Below are 19,124 nucleotides of genomic sequence, written 5' to 3'. Positions count from 1 at the left end.
GTTGTTGTCTTAACAAATAGTGACCATGTCATACCATGATGATGGTAAATGGGCATTGCTTATAGCTTATCGCAGAATCCATAAAGCACGCGTACAACATTCCGGAACCCATGCGAAGGTAAGAAAAATACACCTTTAAATGTCTTTTTCCAATATTTGGATGATTATATATACATACATATGAGCACCAGAACATCCTTTTTTTATCAGAACGCCGCCCATCTTTCTGCCAAATGCATTCCCGTGCGCGTTTCAGTGGCGTGAACTATTAATTACAGTGTGTCGTAAATTATAAATAAAATAAATATTTTTAACGTTTAATATAAAGTATGATTCAATTCGTAACTTTGAACAAAGTTTTAAAATATAGAAAGTGTACTTTTTATGATTTGTACAGAGCGCCTTCTACTGTTCGATGATCGCAAATTCTACAGCCCATATTAAATGCAGAATAAATAACATACGTTTTATGTGCCTATAGAAAACAAAACGCGTATCATATAACACTATTAATTGAATATTCCACTAGTCTCGATAAAAATATATTATGCAAAATATAATATAACAAGATAAGTATTGATGCAAAGCATCAAAGGGTGTCAAAATTTTCAGTGTAAAAGGCACTCAATGAAGTTAAATGGAACGATTTTTTTCTACTGTAAATATTAATATATTGGCCGATTATTTTGAACAAAATAGAAAAAGATACTGGTATAACCATTATCTATAATTTTGTGTTATAACCCCCAAATAACCATTATTTATGATGTTGTGTTATAACTCCCAAATAACCATTATCTATGATTTTTTGTTGTAACCCACAAATATTTCATAGTTCATTTTATCTAATTTGGTTTCCTTTTTTTTACTGGCATCCGTGTGCAGTTTTCATTAATGGAACAGAACTGTGTAGGTTATAAAAAAATCTGCTTCATCTTGTAAGCTTAATTTCATATTTTTCTCAACTTCAAGGGGAGATGATTTTGAATTTATTCTTACGTTGCTCATTTACGATAGGGGTTGACTACTCATTGATATGAAAACACTGTAAAAGTTTGAAAAAAAAATGAATGAAAACTGTAATTTGCATAAAGAAGCTGCATTTGACAATACTTTGAAATTCAGTAAAAGATCATAATAGATTTATTGCTCCAATATTCAATAAGGTTCGAGTAATACTAATATTAAAACACTTAACAAGTTTGGAAAGATTCAGAAGAAAGTTGTGAAATCTTTTAAACAAGTGGAAATTGTTTATTTTGTCAAATTTAATAGAACAAAATTCTGGACTTATTGTCCTGATGTTTCTTATTTTAAATGAGGTAAAAATGCTCATTGATATGAAAACACTGTAAGTTTGGAAAAATCTGATGAAAAATGTTGACATTATCACCTCACCAAGCAGTTTTTCACTTTTATTTTAAAATTCAAAGAGACATAATTCTGGACTTATGGTCCGATATTGCTCATATAGAGCTTGGGTTGGGTCCTCATTGATAAAAAACCTGTGCAAGTTTGGGAACAATCGCATGAACATTTTGGACTTCGAACAACGATTTCAAAACTTCTCAAATTCTAAGGAAGATAAGTATGGACGTAATGGTCGGATAATGCTAAAGGGCCCATACCACCTGGATACTAATACGTGTCGCGCTTCGCGCTCTATATGTGGTTCTTAAAAAAAATCCGAGGAGTGCTTGACTCTAGGGAAACGGGTTGCTGGGACACAGTAAACAACTTCAGTCTAACGCTCTCCCAACTGAACTATTCCGGCTGACATCATTTATGTACTGCTATTTGGTGAAGTTGTATATAACGATCGTTATTAAATGTCTATTAATAAACTAATACATTGTACGTTTTCATACCACTACGCCATCAAATAAACTTGCTTGCGCGATAGGTCGTCAAATATTGCACTACATTGATTCTCCACTAAATAAGCAAATTAGAAAAACCACAAAATAATATATTTTGATTATGTTTTGTTTTTATACAAAACCAGAAAGTTTCGCGTATTTACCCAGTCCCTGTGATCTTTCCCCTGTGATCAGTTGTGGATCAGTTTTTAATTAAAACAATTAGCTTTGCACTATTGGCAATAAAGGTAGTAATAAATGAAATATGCACAAATGCAGTACTTATTTACACTAATTTACACAAAAAATCACCACTATGCAAGATATTCTTAAAACAAAAATATATACATGTACATTGATCCGTAAAATAACTTCTCCACCCATAAGCGAAATAAAATGCAGTACATACTATTCGCCGCTCTCCAGAGCGACGCCAATTATGTCCCTCTTACACCAGAGCAAGTCCTTACTAAGTTCTGCACGTCTACCTTTACCACTCGCAAAAGGTACGCATCAACCAGACGGTCATAACAACACCACTCCTCGCTTTGTCTGGCATCAGCTACAAGTATAACTTTGCGGACAAAGTTTATACATTCGAAACATGAAATCTGAATTCGCAGCTGATGCACGAGAACATATAGGTGACGCCGTTCAATTCTTCTCTCCACATTTATCCATTACGGATACTAGGCAGTCATTAACTAGTATTTCTTGATAAGATAAAAACAGAAACAATCGGAAGAATGTCATCCGTTTTGATAATCATTTAACATAAATTTCAAAGACAATTTGTCGTACTAACTCGGTAGGAAATTTAAGAACGTGCAAGAAATAAGTTAACAGATCATTGGTGGAAAGATCCTGTGGACGCCACATGAACATCCGGGTATGACTACGTCAATGCTACCCTATATTTAATACAGTTCGTTCTGCGCTAATAATTTTCCACATTTACGAGGTGTAACCTGTTGAACGCACTCAATGACGCTCCATGATGACTGTACCTTGTTTGCGTTGCGGGTTTGTCGCATCTTACAACGACCAAAGAAGCCTTATAATGTTTGAACATGTTGGTATTTGTTTTAAAATTCTCCTTCCGAATTTAAGTCTATAACGCGTATATATCTTTTAATTTTAAAAGAATTACATGTCTCATTATTCACTTATCATTGGTTTGAAGCAACACTTGTATATAGTGGTATTAATTATGCACAAATAGCTATGAAGTAGTGCGGATCAGTAGTTATGCTATATATTATGATAATTTTTATGTAAGGCAAATTGAAATTGATTCCTGGTGAGAAATCAACATTGCGCTACTAAAATATGAGGTTTTTATTTAGTATCCTTTACCGAAACATAAGTAGAAACAACAATGATGCCATTACTGTTTGCAAACTACAACAACTATTTGTATACAGGCTCAAGTGAAAAATCTTGAACTTCAAGGGGGAATCGCACCTGGGTTTCAAGAGTGGAAGTGACTTTTTTGCTAAATTGCTTCAACTATCAGATTTTAGAATTTCTACACACATTTTGAGTGTTTTATTTATTTATTAAACATTACGTTTTGGTAATTGTTAATATCGTGTCAACGCTCTCTTGACATAGTCGTCGATTACCCACATATACATAAAGTGTTATTTATCCTTTTATCTTTATGATAGATTTGTCCGTTGCCGGTATTTTTAAATCGTAGTATTTCCGGGAGGAGTGTCATGGCGGACATCAGCGAATAAATTATGAGTCAGTAATAATAAATCACTATTGAACCGAAAAATGGACTCAATAAAAACTCCGAAGGTGTGTAAAACATGTAAATGTCTTTATTTAATCGATATCACGAGCTGTCATTCTATATTTTCAGCATAGTAGTTTTATTTTTATTCAAATTTGTGCATTCTTATGATAATCTAATAAAAAAAACCAGAGTTAATTGATATATCCTCCCGGGCCCTAACATCGTCACGCTAAGAATTGGTTTAAGTAATATCAGGGTTCCCACTGGGCTTTAAAAAGTTGTCGCCACTCACTTTCGCCAAATTCAAAAAGTCGTCGCCACACACCGGCTACATTTGGGCGATGAAGATCATGTTATTATAATACAAACAAAAACTGAGCATTTCACAGTATGTTAAATAAATTGATTTAGTATCAGTATTATTAATAATAGCAGCACATTTAACAAGTTCATCTAATAAAGATAGTGATAGGAGAGATAGTGATAGGAGAGCAAAGGGGCATGGCGCATTACTTTCAAAAAGGGCATTTTAGCAAGCAGTTTAGGCAAAAAAAGGGCAAAAACATTCCGTGAATACCTGAATAAGGTAGAAACATGTAATTGCATCAGAGGCAGTGGCGGGGAAAAAAAACAAAATATGAAAAAAAACATTAATGGTAATTGATGTATTTAACTTACTTTGATTTATATTAATATATTTACCTTGCACTGTACATTTAAGTTGCATGCTATTTCAATACACTGTACAGCACTACAAACATAATAAAGCAATATATGCATATGAATATGATTATACACAGATGCACCATCATATAAATGAAACCATGTTTGTCTTATCCCATTTTCTAACGATAATCTTCTCAGATGTTTAACATTGCGAGTAAACTGATCGCTAAAAATATGCAAACACTCGTTTCCGTGACCAACAATGATACATCCACTGAGTAGTAGAGCTGCAACGATTCACCAACAGCTCGATTCGATTTCGATTTCAGACACTCCGATACCGATTTTTTCGATTCGATTCATCTTCAAACCTAGTTATATCATATATTCACTCTTATGCCTCAAAATTAACATTTCTGTTCAAATGTGATTTCAATAAAACACATAAAAAAGAATAGCAAATTAGGACTCAATTTTAATATAAAAACTTCTGACTAGAAGATTGTGTTGATTACACAATTATATAAAAAAAATCAGAAGAACGTATCTAGAATCAGTTCAATGGTAGTATTATCACTATTATACTTTTACCCAAAACCGCTATAAGCATGTCTACCATTCGGCCATGACAGCATCACCTGTTACCTGTAGGACAAATCACATTCTCTAATAAACTTAACAAAACTCCAACAGAAAAATAACTACTTTTCTGGCTGGCGACTTGAGTAGTTGCACTTGTGCGACCTCTTAGTCTTGATAAATCAACGTTATGTTTGCGTTTGGCATATTGCATTAGATTAGTGGTTGAGCCGGACTTTGCGTACGCCACATCCGTGAAGCACAGTTTACACTTTGCTTTATCGGTAGGGCTACCATCCCGAAACCCAAAATACTGACACACTTTTGATTTTAGCTTCTTAGGCGCATCTAATATTTTTTGTCGTTTTGTCGGCAACAACTTGTTCAGCCATTTTGACGCTTTTTCCAAAAGTAGACCGTAACGGGCTTATTGATTGGATGACTAAAGTAATAAGCAACCAATCGCGCGCGTCGTAATTACAGGTAAAGATAAAACCTACACCTTCCTGTATTAATAGGCAGAATACAGCGCGCTTTACGTATCTATGTATATATACGTTAAAGAATCGAATTGAATTTGGTAGGTTTGGTATCGTAATCGAATCGAAGCATTTCGAATCGATTTTCGATGAATCGGATCGAATCGTTGCAGTTCTACTGAGTAGCTTACAAATAAATATGTTGTTGCTTTCTTAAACATTTTTTTGCATCGTTGATGATCACAGACATTTCATTAATTCCTTCTAAATGTATGATCTCCATCGTTAATTCGATCATTTATGACGTAATTTGCCATTTTTGCCGAGTCACAATTAAGTTTTGTATGTCCGGCATCTTGTTAAAATAATGTAAGAGACAGGTGCGCATAGCAAAGTAAAATCGTACAATACATCTGCCTAAAACGCAATTCGCATTTTGTTTAATAAGTATATGTCTCAGCAGAGCTCCAGGCAAGGTTTTGTGAAATTCTTAAATTACTACCAGATTTTCAAAAATAATTCTTAACTCTGATATTTTATTCTTAACGTTACTGCTAAGTTTTGGAAAATAATTCATATTTTTTCTAAATGACCTAAAAATAAATAATAATGGTTATTTTCATGCAACAAAATCAAAATAAACATACTAGCAACTTTATTTATACGAGTTCAACAGTGTCTTTTCAGTATTATACAAGTTTATTTTTCAAATACCTTCATATGCCCAAACTGTGCTTAGATTGCATGCCTTAGATGAATTTTTACATATTTCACAATTAAAACGGGTCTCCCCTTCAATCTTTTCAACGATTAGCCACGGGACTTGTCCCTTCCACTCGTTTAATGTTTTTTTTGTGCTTTAGTTTGGACCCGTTGTGTCGCGTTTTTGTTTAGCTTTTCGGACTGTGTCGGCAACTGAACATACAACATCGTATAAGATCTTTTCTATAATGTCTTTCTAAACATTTAACTTCGGCTCACTTTGTGTACAATATGTTAAAAGCATGTTTTTGGACGCTTTGCAGTTTTTTAGGACGCTCTCTGGGCGCCGCCATTGTTTTTTGACAGATAGACTGTATACGCCGCTTTTATTGGAAAAAATGCGCTTTGTTAAACAAACCCGCTCACCATTCTATATAAGCACCGCAAAGATCTTTAATACGCGAAAAGAACTCAATAAAAATCGATACGAGCCGATGTAAAAATAATATTCGTAACTTGATTTTGTAATTCTTAATGGTACGACAAGATTTTAAAATAAATACGTAACGGACTTGAAAAAAATTCGTAATTACGAAAAAACAACCCTTATCTGGAGCTCTGGTCTCAGTAATTATTGCGATAATTAATTATTTTAAAGACGATAATGATAAAGAATTAATTTGTTTGTGTTTTTAAATGTAAATATGCGTAAAAATATACGTTTTGATATAACTTAATTATGCATGAAATGCACAATTTCCACGAGGATAACATCGAGTTTTTCATCAAAAGTCTCCGAAGTAACAGTCCATGATGTTATCGTGGAGAAGTACACATCAGCGACCGATAAGTGCGCTTGGTATACCATAGCCTCTGACATTATCAATTGATATTGACACGAGGTTATTCACGCATGACTTATTCACAACCGCGCGAATCTTCACTACTGCCTTAGGGTCATAATCTGATACTAGTCGGCTAAGAAGTTTGGTCAATGGGCAATTAAGATGTTATCAATAAGTGCGGAAAACAGCGGGTGCTCATGAAAGGGCAGGGCGACGGCCTTTTGAAATGGCAGCGTGGCGCTAAATGGCTTTGAAAGGGGGCAGAGTGGCGCTACAAAAAAAGGGCATGGCGCCGTGCCACGCTAAAACGGACTGGGAAAAACACTAAAAGGCACATTCAATCAGTTGTAAGCCTTGTTGATTTACACCTTAAAGTAGCAGCCTGTATGTTGCCACAGTTCTGAAAATACAAAAATGAAATATAATACTAATACTAATAGTAATCAATTAATATAAATATAATATATAATATAATATAATAGCATATAAATAATGTAAATGTGTTCTAGTGTATGACTTTCTACATAGAGCCCATAACACAACACAGTCAAATAAAATACGCATTTGTGTATATCAAATGTCAAATTGAATTTCACGTGCCTAACAATGTTCACCTGTTTTAAAACAGTACATCATGTAGTGAATGAATTGATTAGTTTTGAGGATGTTAGTTTTGAGGATGTAAAGAGTTCACACAACATAGATTGTGTGTTCGAAATCACATTGAAGAAAAGGAAATTCTGATTAACAACTGTCTTTGTTGTTGTTTTTTGTTAGCTGGTGAACGTAAGCGAGGGACTGTTTGCATTTTTGAATGAGTCTCAACATTATTAGAATCTAACATTCACTTTCTTCAAGGCGTTATACACTCTGAACCATTTTGACAAGTAAAACAGAAATATTATGTCACGTTTAAATAGAACAAATACATGTAAAATGTTAAATTATTTCCTATAATTACACCCATTTTGCTAAAAACAATCAATGCTTACACTTTTTGATTGTCATGGTTGTCAAAGTAACAGTTTTGAATCGGCTTCAGTACACCGTGACAAACACTTCACATTTGAGCGCAAAGTCAGTGTTTCAATGTTGCCTTATCTCTTAAGCAATAACACTGACGACCAATTAGGAGAACTTGTAACCACACCCCAAATCATCGCAATTATCACTATTACTATGCTCCTTTGATTTCAGCAGTGTAGCTTACATCACAGAAATCGATTGCATAACGACTGCCGTAAAGCAGCTGGTAAACAGAGCGTATTATGTCATTTTAACGAAAAGAAAAAATCGCCATGTGCGAAAATTTGTCGCCAGAATTTTTATTTTGTCGCCATAGGCGCCAATGGCAATCGACAGCGGGAACCTTGTATAATTTGTTTTGTATATCATGATAAGTTAAATGTTATCCTTATTCATTGATAAATCTATTTTCTTGAAACTTGTATGATTTAGTGATTTAATCTGCCTCGCTTCTTAGTTATGAATTGTCTAATTTCCTTGTCACAATTTAAAGTGTTTTTTTTACAAAGAAGATCGCATTTCATTTGCAATTTCAAACTTCGTTAGCAATTAATCTTGCTGCACTGACTAGGTTCCATCATCCATGTCACACATGATATGAGGTGTATGTATTTACATGTATGTTGTTCATGAGTTTATTATAAGCTTTTCCTGATTCCAAAGATTCCACTTGAACTCGGGTGAGGTTGTAAGAGTTTTTATTAGGGCTGCAACGAATCCAAAAAATTTGTTCTGATCTGAATCCGGATCCAAATATGGTTTCTTACAGTTTTTCGGATCCGGATCCCTCAGGTAGGAGAAAATTAGAATTTTCTGTCTAAATTAAAGAAATCAATGGTTTAGAAGTATAATTTGACTAAAAAACATTTAACATTTGTTAACAAAAAACATAACAAATTTCTTGTTTAACATTGTAGCAATGTCAAAATAAACGAAATCTTAACACTTATTGTCCCCTACTGGTGAAATCGGAGGGGACTTATGGTTTTCACTCCGTCTGTCAGTCTGTCTGTCAGTCTGTCAGTCAGTCAGTCCGTCTAACTTTAAAAGTTCTTAATATTTTTTCATGAAACTTGAAATATGGATAGATCGCAATTTGGAGATTATGCACATCATTTCATTTTGTGCCTACGTAAAAAATTCTGGTTGCTATGGCAACAAATAATTTATTATTTTTTTTACTAACAATGGTTGAGTTTCAGCGGTATGGGACTATATTGCTTGGCAAACTCTTGTTCGCTTAATAGTTTGCTCATTAACATACACTTTTCACTGTTCATACAGTTTGATGTTTGTCTTCACAAAAATCAACATTGTCCGGGTCCAGGCAAGCCCTATTAGCACTGACAAGGTCTCCTGCTGTGGAGAAGATTCTCTTATTGGGCACTGAGATTCCTTGCATCACAAGATAGCATTTAAACTTAGTATATGACTAAATATGCTTTCAACAATACATTATGCAGGAACACAATTTGACAGGACGCAAAATTATGGATAATTTACCTGAATAATGTTCCAGCCACATTGGATCCACTACCGTTGTTTTTTATACAACTCAGAAAGTTTTTAATACAACTCAGAAAGACAATAAGGATTGAAAACTTACTTATTGCCATTAGAAGTTGCATGTGTAATGTGTAAATCCTCCATGATGCAATAAAAGCTGAAGGATCTCGAATGATCTGCTATTTGACTGTCACGCGTTAATAAATATCGACTATTATACATATCTTTTATCTATTAAACAGAACCAGTCTGTATAAAAAACAATTCTTGTGAAAGCTAGGTTACATACAACTATGAAAATAAATATTCGGAACCGAAATATCCAGGGGTGGATCCCTACCCGCGAATCTGAAGTTGGATCCGATATCATCGGATATTTCGGGTACCCTTTGCAGCCCTTGTTTTTATGCCCCCGGTAGGTCGGCATAGAGCAGTTAAACTGTCCGTCACTCCATCTGTCAGTCTGTAGTGTCCGTCCAAAAACTTTAACATTTGCCATAACTTTTTCAATATTGAAGATAGCAACTTGATATTTGCATGATATACATGCATGTGTATCTTATGGGGCTATACATATTGAGTGGTGAAAGGTCAAGGTCATCCTTTAAGGTCAAAGGTCAAATATATTACTTCAAAGTGGCGCAATAAGGGGCATTGTGTTTATGACAAACACATTAATGACATAAGTTATTACCAATATGCACACAAAAAGAACATTGTATGATTGCTTGATGTTTTTTTTTTAATTTATTAAGTTTTGTGTTATTGAGTGTATTTTCAAAGTAGCAACCAAGGTGTTCTCTGTGAATCTCAATGTATATTGTTTTGGTGTTGCTTTATTCAGGCAAGTTCTATGGATATGTTGTAACGACAATTGCACACAGATTATTATGAATATTGACATTAGTGTGGAAACAGCAAAAAGCATTAACAAATTCGTTGTCATTGCATTTTGTGCATTATTGTTACCTCCCTTGACTGTTCAAAAGCTGTTACATACTAATAAAGAATAAATATGAGTTCTGCCAGTTTTATATTGTGGCAATTGCCATCTTAGGTTATGCAATTGCTGTTTTGTTTATTTCTCAAGTTAATTGACAATGACAATGACTTGAGTGAAAGTTTGTGAACAGTTTAGAAGTAATATCTTGAAACTGGCTCAAAAGATTTGTTTTACAAATGTGTCTGTTTGAAAATGGTTTCAGTCTGTTCAAAAACATGAACGACTAGGGGTGGTGCAGTTTTTCTATGATTGCTATATCATTTAAACGGGTTTTGTCTGAGGGCCGACAGTCAAACCTGTGATATTGTTGAACTGCTTCCTTCTTAAAGCTGTAAATTTTAAGTTTCTTCAGGTCTCAGGTGAGCACTTCTTGTTTACTGTGCACTTTGAAGTTTCCAAAGCTTTGAAAGCATAATACATGTACATGTATCTAGAAGAATGATATACAGTTTCATAGTTAGGAAAAAAACACACACACACAAAAAACTAGTTTTCAGAATTTGAGACAAGTACCGGTAGAAATACATGTCATGAAAATTAATGCTTAAAGAATTGAATCATTCCAGGATTCCTCCTGGCTCCAAACTTTTTGAAGCCAAACGTACATTTTATTATATTTTTTTATATTTTATGGTTTATTCTGAATAAGAACTCATAACCAAATGGAAGTTTCTGTAGCAAAATTTCCTTATTTGTAGCCATGGGCTTATTAGACGAATGGCAGACTAAGCCATGTTCATTCTAAATGGGGGACGTGGCTTTTCAATTGAATACTATGATGGCTGTCAAGTTGATTGACCTGTATGCTGTTTCTCGTAGCCAGTCTAAATCAATAGCTGTTCTGATTAACTTGCTTGATTGGGATCATGTCCATGCTAAAGACTTTAATACGAGATTGAATAGTTATTTTGGATGCTATTTATTGACGAAACCTGCACATACTAAAGTAATCTTGGGTCTAGTAGATCTTGTTGTTTAATGCCACATCCGATAATAAGAACGCAGGTTGATTTTGGCTTGAAAAGTGTTTTACGGGCTATGCAAATATTCCCTGAATATCAATTATGTGTATGTCATGAACATTTTTGTTAAATTATTATTAAATATATTTTGTAAATAAAAAGTGTCGTGCTTCTATCTTAAATGCTACCATTTGAAAATTTTGAAGACATTCGTAACTGCATTTTTTTTCTCTCTGTATTAATAGTCTTAGTGCATCACTGAATTCTTGAATCCCTGTTCTATAGTTCTTATATGCAAGATTCTTTGTCAGTGGGTCTGTCTATAGTCCTATTTTCCTGCGATATAAGGCGAGTAATTAAATCAGTCAATACAAATGTGCTTATCTCCTTATTATGTTAAAGAATACAATAGAGAGTTAAACTTTGCCTGTAAGTTGCCTTAGTTAAATTTAACTGACCTTTAAGGACCCAGCTCTTTATCCTTTATCAACCAGAGTTAATGTGATGATGCCATGTTACCCATTACAATGATGGCACCATTAAATTCCTCTGAGCATTACTAATTACTTCCATACTGACACAAATCATGCAAATTACTCTTTAGTTGCCACGACAACATTTGATGCCATTATTTGATGTAAAGCTGTTTATTGGGTTTTAAAATAGTTTGCTAATGACCCTGACTATTGATCATGGCATATTTAAGGTATTTGTTGTCATTCTTGTTTGAGCCTATATTAAGGCTATTACCAGTGCCCCAGATAAGCTGCGTATCTGCGTCTTTCACCCTATTAAAATGTTTTAAAACTGCAAAGAAATACAATATCATGCGTATTGAAAATGCAACCAATTTGACTTTACGCAAATTCGTAATATTTGATGCGTACGATGCAATAGCTTCGATCGAAAATGCTTTGCTTGTTTTGGGAATTTTCTCTTAACTTTGGAATTATTATCATAAAACGGCGAAACTTTCATTCAGCAAGCGCACGGATAACGGAGCAGTCAAAATTATTAAAACGCTCTGCGGACTAGATTTCACAGTTAAATAAAGCGTCTGACCAAATAAGTGACGAAGACATACATGCGTTTTCAACCTGACATAATTCGTCGCTCATTGTGCATGTATTTGTAAAGTGTCTGTACTTCAGTTTCTATTAGGATACGAAATCAAAATATTTAAGAGAGGTTGAAAGACGTCCGCGATTGTTGCGCCAAAACATCAGTCGATTGCAAACTTTTTCGAACCAAGAAAGCAAGAGCCAATAAGTGCAGAATAATTTGTGTTATCTATTTTTTTAAGTTTAAAGTTTATTTTAAGAACAGTTTCAAGGATTGAAGATGTTATGAAACTTAGTTTATTAAAGTTAATTATGATAGTTTACAGTTTTATTGAATCAATACAAGTGTGCAGCTTCAACAAAAGTAAAGCAGCAATGATTTAATGGTATGCATTATTATAAATCATTTCACCCTATTTCAAGAATGAAATCACCCTTTTTTTCAAAATCGATGGGTGGAAACCCTATTTCCCAAGTAATTATCTGGGGCAATGTATTACAAATGATTGGATTGGCTCTAGGGAAGGGCATGAACATAAGTTAGTTATTGCATTGGCTGTATGGATGAACATCAACATGCAGAAATGATTGCATTAGCTGTATGGATGGGCATGAACATACGGAAGTGATTGCATTGCCTGTATGAATAGGCATGAACATACAGAAGTGATTTGATTGGCTGTATGTATGGGCATGAACATACAGAAGAGATTGCATTGGCTGTATGGATGGGCATGAACATGCTAAAGTGATTGAATTGGCTGTATGGATGGAACATATTGATTTGTGTTTGGTTGTTTGGTTTTTACTGCATCTACTATTTTTTGTACATATACATAAAAACCCGTACCTCTGTTTTTTTTATAACAAAAACATTTTTTTCTAGATTTAATACTGTTGTTTATCAATAAATGCAGCGTTCCATTCAGAAAAAAAACACTTACGCTAATTATAACCCATAATGTTCGCACCTTCTCTAATTGGCGCCGATAAAGGTAAAATTGTTATCAGTTTGACCGTGATTGTAATGGAAAAAGACTAATTGGCAATTGGCTTCATTGTTTAAAACACTCGTTAACGGTTATTCAGTCGCACTTATCCGCTAATCATAACAAAGATAGTGTCAATGACATAAAATAATAAGGGACAGTTACTATCACCTGAAATAACAGACTTGTTAATTGGCATATGCCAAACAAGGCCCACCTCCTGCAAGTGACTACCAAGTGTCACCCCTCTTTACCCAGCACGATTTTTTGCAAACGCGTATTACATGTATTACAAACATTACAAACAAATCAGACGCTTTTTTTTCAAAACCAGAAATGGACGAATTAAAGTGCTGACGAAATAGTCATTTTTTATAAAAAGGACGAAATTTCGTGCTGACGAAATTAAATGGTTTCACAGTACATTGACTGTATGGATGGGCATGAGCATGCCCAAGTGATTTCATTGGCTGTGTGGATGGGCAGGAACATGCTGAAGTGATTGCATTGGCTGTATGGATGGGCATGGGCATGCAGAAGTGATTGCATTGGCTGTATGGATGGGCATGGACCATGCAGAAGTGATTGCATTGGCTGTAGGGATGTGCATTTACATACTTACATGTTTACAATTACATTTTACTCAAAACCATATGTGCACTTAAAATACATGATTTCATCACCTCATATTAAATTAAGATAAAAAGAAATAACACAGTAATGTTGCATTTGTTTAACTTTATAGCTAATGTTATTACCCAAATAATTCAGTTTGATCTATTCAAAGCCCTTGTGACCCACGTCATGCGAAAATAGATTGTATCCCATAAACCGCCAGTTTAGGTCCAGGAGCAACACTGTCCGCTAATAAGACTGCCAAACCTTTCATGAGGTTATAGCATTAGGGTTGCACCTAACCTGACTGCATGGTTGCGCTGGTTATTTTGAGCTAGGCTGGCCTCATACTGCATAGGAACCATTTTCCATGACATTCCTCTGATAACACTAACTATAAGTCCATCCTCTAATTGATCAGTCTAATTTTATTCCCTTACATATGCGTGGGTTGTGTTATTTCCACATTTCATTTGTTTTCAGATAAATAGACTATAATGGTTGCAATTACTGTGGCTATCTGTTACTGTAATGATGGAGGATGTGCTCTGCAGGTCTAGCTGTTTTCCAATTCCAGAAAGTTGTTGTTCTGTAATTAATCCTGAAGTTGTTATTGTGATGCAATAACAATTTGACTAGCATTTTGTATTCTGCACTGAATGATGTTTATGTAGTTGCAGGTACAAGTAAAAAAACATATGTGTAATATAAATTAAGAAGTACATGTAAAACTATAGTAGATCTATTTCTTTCACCATAACTAACACCAATAACAACAGCATCTATTGTAATCATTATGATTATTATCGTTGCCATAATCATCATGTTTGTCATAATTCACTTAACCAGCTATATCATCATCATAAAGGTTACTATACAAATAAAATTGTCAATCCACTTGAAAATCCAACTGAGAAAATAGTAAATAGTTAACATGTATAAAAAAGTGCAGGCATTCGTCTGACAATGTACCAAAGAACTCGATTCGAGTACAAAACTCCTGCCCAGCTATTGTAGAAGCATTAGGTCGAATCAACTAAAATCACAAACACAGCCATGAGCACTTAAGATAATCACAAACAAACTGCATGTGCTGTTTTGTAAAGCTTAAACCACAAAACATATGCAGGTATAAATATGAATAACTTAAGCTTATCAAAAAAAAAAATTTTTTTCAAATAAAAATAACAGAAGTCAAATACATTGGCTAGATCTTAGCCAAAATGTAACAAAAACATGCACCTGTTTTTATATCTGTTTGTTTATACAATCGCTTACCAAAAAAGAGATCATAAAATTGAAAATAACCAAAAGAAATGGATAAAAGTTATCCAGATTTCTACAATTGGCTGCATATGATGTCCAAGTGTGATAATTGTATAATGATAGGGGACTAGTGTAAATTAGCCTCGCTCTGGGAAAACGGGTTGTAATGTGTGTGCGTCAAGTGTTGTCAGGTTGTAATGTGTGTGCGTCAAGTGTTGTCAGGTTGTAATGTGTGTGCATCAAGTGTTGTCAGGTTGTAATGTGTGTGCATCAAGTGTTGTCAGGTTGTAATGTGTGTGCATCAAGTGTTGTCAGGTTGTAATGTGTGTGCCTCAAGTGTTGTCAGGTTGTAATGTGTGTGCCTCAAGTGTTGTCAGGTTGTAATGTGTGTGCGTCAAGTGTTTTCAGGTTGTAATGTGTGTGCGTCAAGTGTTGTCAGGCTGTAATGTGTGTGCGTCAAGTGTTGTCAGGTTGTAATGTGTGTGTGTCAAGTGTTGTCAGGTTGTAATGTGTGTGCCTCAAGTGTTGTCAGGTTGTAATGTGTGTGCGTCAAGTGTTGTCAGGTTGTAATGTGTGTGCCTCAAGTGTTGTCAGGTTGTAATGTGTGTGCGTCAAGTGTTGTCAGGTTGTAATGTGTGTGTGTCAAGTGTTGTCAGGTTGTAATGTGTGTGTGTCAAGTGTTGTCAGGTTGTAATGTGTGTGCCTCAAGTGTTGTCGGTTGTAATGTGTGTGCGTCAAGTGTTGTCAGGTTGTAATGTGTGTGCGTCAAGTGTTGTCAGGTTGTAATGTGTGTGCGTCAAGTGTTGTCAGGTTGTAATGTGTGTGCGTCAAGTGTTGTCAGGTTGTAATTTGTGTGTGTCAAGTGTTGTCAGGTTGTAATGTGTGTGCCTCAAGTGTTGTCAGGTTGTAATGTGTGTGCGTCAAGTGTTGTCAGGTTGTAATGTGTGTGCCTCAAGTGTTGTCAGGTTGTAATGTGTGTGTGTCAAGTGTTGTCAGGTTGTAATGTGTGTGTGTCAAGTGTTGTCAGGTTGTAATGTGTGTGTGTCAAGTGTTGTCCGGTTGTAATGTGTGTGCCTCAAGTGTTGTCAGGTTGTAATGTGTTTGCCTCAAGTGTTGTCAGGTTGTAATGTGTGTGCCTCAAGTGTTGTCAGGTTGTAATGTGTGTGCGTCAAGTGTTGTCAGGTTGTAATGTGTGTGCCTCAAGTGTTGTCAGGTTGTAATGTGTGTGCCTCAAGTGTTGTCAGGTTGTAATGTGTGTGCGTCAAGTGTTGTCAGGTTGTAATGTGTGTGACTCAATTGTTGTCAGGTTGTAATGTGTGTGCCTCAAGTGATGTCAGGTTGTAATGTGTGTGCGTCAAGTGTTGTCAGGTTGTTATGTGTGTGTCTCAAGTGTTGTCAGGTTGTAATGTGTGTGCCTCAAGTGTTGTCAGGTTGTAATGTGTGTGCCTCAAGTGTTGTCAGGTTGTAATGTGTGTTCCTCAAGTGTTGTCAGGTTGTAATGTGTGTGCGTCAAGTGTTGTCAGGTTGTAATGTGTGTGCGACAGGTGTTGTCAGGTTGTAATGTGTGTGCTTCAAGTGTTGTCCCAGATTAGCCTGTGTAGTCCGCAATGGCCGATAAGGGACGACATGCACGTTCCACTTTCATGGTATATTTGGTTCAATGAAGTTTCTTTAGCGAGAATCCAGGGAACTGCACAGGCTATTCTGGGACGACACTTTATGCACATGCTTTAAGCTCCATGTTTAAATATAATTGACATGTGTTGGAAAATCAATTTTGTTTAATGTCCAAAGGGAAAAGCAGCAGAATATATATACAAGGTTTTCTTAGTGCAAATTGCGAAGGCAGAAAGTATTGGTAAATGGGGCGTTTTGGACTAGATAGGTATTAATAATTCTTTCTAAAGATTTTTTTTCGTTAATTTAAAGTTAATTTAGCAAATATTATCTAACATACCAAAATTGATTGCAAATATAATAGATACAGCACTTTTTTCCTTTATAAAAGGGCTTTCTGTAAAATGTTCCCCATGACCCTCAGAACTATTCCAAAAATGGGCTGGACGCTTCCCAATTTAATAACGTGAAGGAAAATTCCAATTAAAACTTTAAAAAAGGCTAAATGTATTAAATTTCGGAAACCAAACATTTAATGCACTCCCAGTTTGCACCATTCATGCTTGATAAAATGTATATGTAGGAGGAGTAAGATTTTTGATCGATAAGTCATATTTAATTTAATACATTTAGTTTTATGAAAGCTAAAACATACATGCCATACGTCCCGGATTGTCCGGGACAGTCCCGGAAATGAAGAACTTGTCCCGCTGTCCCGGAAATCTGTCAAATGTCCCGGAATTTACAAAATCCATATATACATGTACCTTATCTAGGGCTTAACTGCACCTCGAATCTGTGTATATCTGCAGCGTCTCCATGACAATGCCTACCCGAATAGGCAGACTACGCTACGTGTCAAAATCGATCAATTAACAGGGGTCCTGTTATCATATCGATTGTCTCACGTTCGCGGTCACACCGAAAAGGCGGCATTGTTTAATGTGGTTGTTAATTGACTTTAATCTACTACGTCATTATTTCCCGCTGCGTAAGGGCAAAGGATAGTTGTTCACACATCTGAAGTCCAACATCGCTGAGTAAAAAATTAAAAGCAGTTTATGTTTGCACGTTTAACCGACAAAGAAGTTGAGTAAAAAAGTAAGCATTTAAAAACGTCATCCTCACTAGGTTTATTATTGTCTTGTTCTAAACCCCTAGTAAACATAACGTTAAAAATAATAAGTGAATTTGAATTGCGTTCGCCATGTCAAAACTTTGTATTTATAAATGTTATTAATGAATAATGGCGTATGAACAACTACGCGTTACACACCGGTCTTAATAACAATAACGCAGTGACGTCACCATCTATGTTTAGAACGCTTACACTGAAAACACGTGGCTTGTATCTAGTAACGGAAGTAGTAATGTTTAATTTGACGTTAATAGATTAAGTGTACTTCGGATAGGCTTTCGAACTTATGCAATTAACGATGCGAAACAAAAAAACGTACCAAAAATGCATGTGTCTATAAATATCGCTACATTTTATACATGTCCCGGAAAATCGGCAAAAGTCCCGGACAATTTAACTCAATGTCCCGGAATTGGTCTGAAAAATTATGGCATGTATGGCTAAAAATATATATACAATGCATAGATATTTTACTCATGATAAAACATAAAATCCAAACACCTATAAAAAGAAATAAGAAGATAAAATAAAATATAGGGGATATCTCAAATGTGGCATGTGCTTTCTTTTCAAACGGAAATTGCCAAGTTGGTTTGCTATGAGGTTGAATTGTGTTTGATTTTAATTTCCTAATACCTTCAGAAACGAAGCCTTCAGACTTACTTTCATGGTGGGCAAAAATGGATTTTAGATACTTTTTAATACATATTTTATGGTATGTTAGCCATAGCATAGGTTGTGAATATCTTGGTGCCTGATAGTATTGGACAGCAATTGATTTTGGATACATACATAACATGATGCTGTCAGAATTTTCTTGTTACTGTTCAGTCTATGGTTCTAAGCCGTGATTTGTAATCATGCTGCAAGTCTTGAGTCTTGATTAGTTTTGCAATATCAAGCATTATGGACGATCATGACATCATGGGATTACATAGCACGTGTGTCTCATAGATAATTCCATGAAAGTTAGAATCAAGCTTGTGTTAATAAGTGTATACCTGCTTTATCAGCTCGGAAAGTCTTTTGAAATATTTATGGAGATGTATTGTTGGAATATATTGCTT

General features: G+C 35.1%; 1 protein-coding gene across 2 annotated transcripts in view; it reads left to right on the top strand.

Moving 5' to 3' along the window:
* Positions 1 to 3,547: 3,547 nt before the first annotated feature.
* The window catches only part of LOC127877235 (myotubularin-related protein 6-like), an 83,107-nt gene continuing 67,530 nt past the window's right edge, over positions 3,548 to 19,124 (top strand). For both annotated transcript variants that reach the window (XM_052422919.1, XM_052422920.1), the window contains exon 1: positions 3,548 to 3,665. In XM_052422919.1, coding sequence (XP_052278879.1) covers positions 3,642 to 3,665 — 24 coding nt within the window. In that variant the 5' untranslated portion in view covers positions 3,548 to 3,641. The remainder of the gene's footprint in view (positions 3,666 to 19,124) is intronic.

Source organism: Dreissena polymorpha, chromosome 4 (genome assembly GCF_020536995.1).
Source record: "Dreissena polymorpha isolate Duluth1 chromosome 4, UMN_Dpol_1.0, whole genome shotgun sequence".
In the NCBI taxonomy this organism is placed as follows: domain Eukaryota; kingdom Metazoa; phylum Mollusca; class Bivalvia; order Myida; family Dreissenidae; genus Dreissena; species Dreissena polymorpha.
The sequence above is the reverse complement of the archived record's forward strand: the minus strand, read 5'-3'. Positions and strand labels throughout refer to the sequence as shown.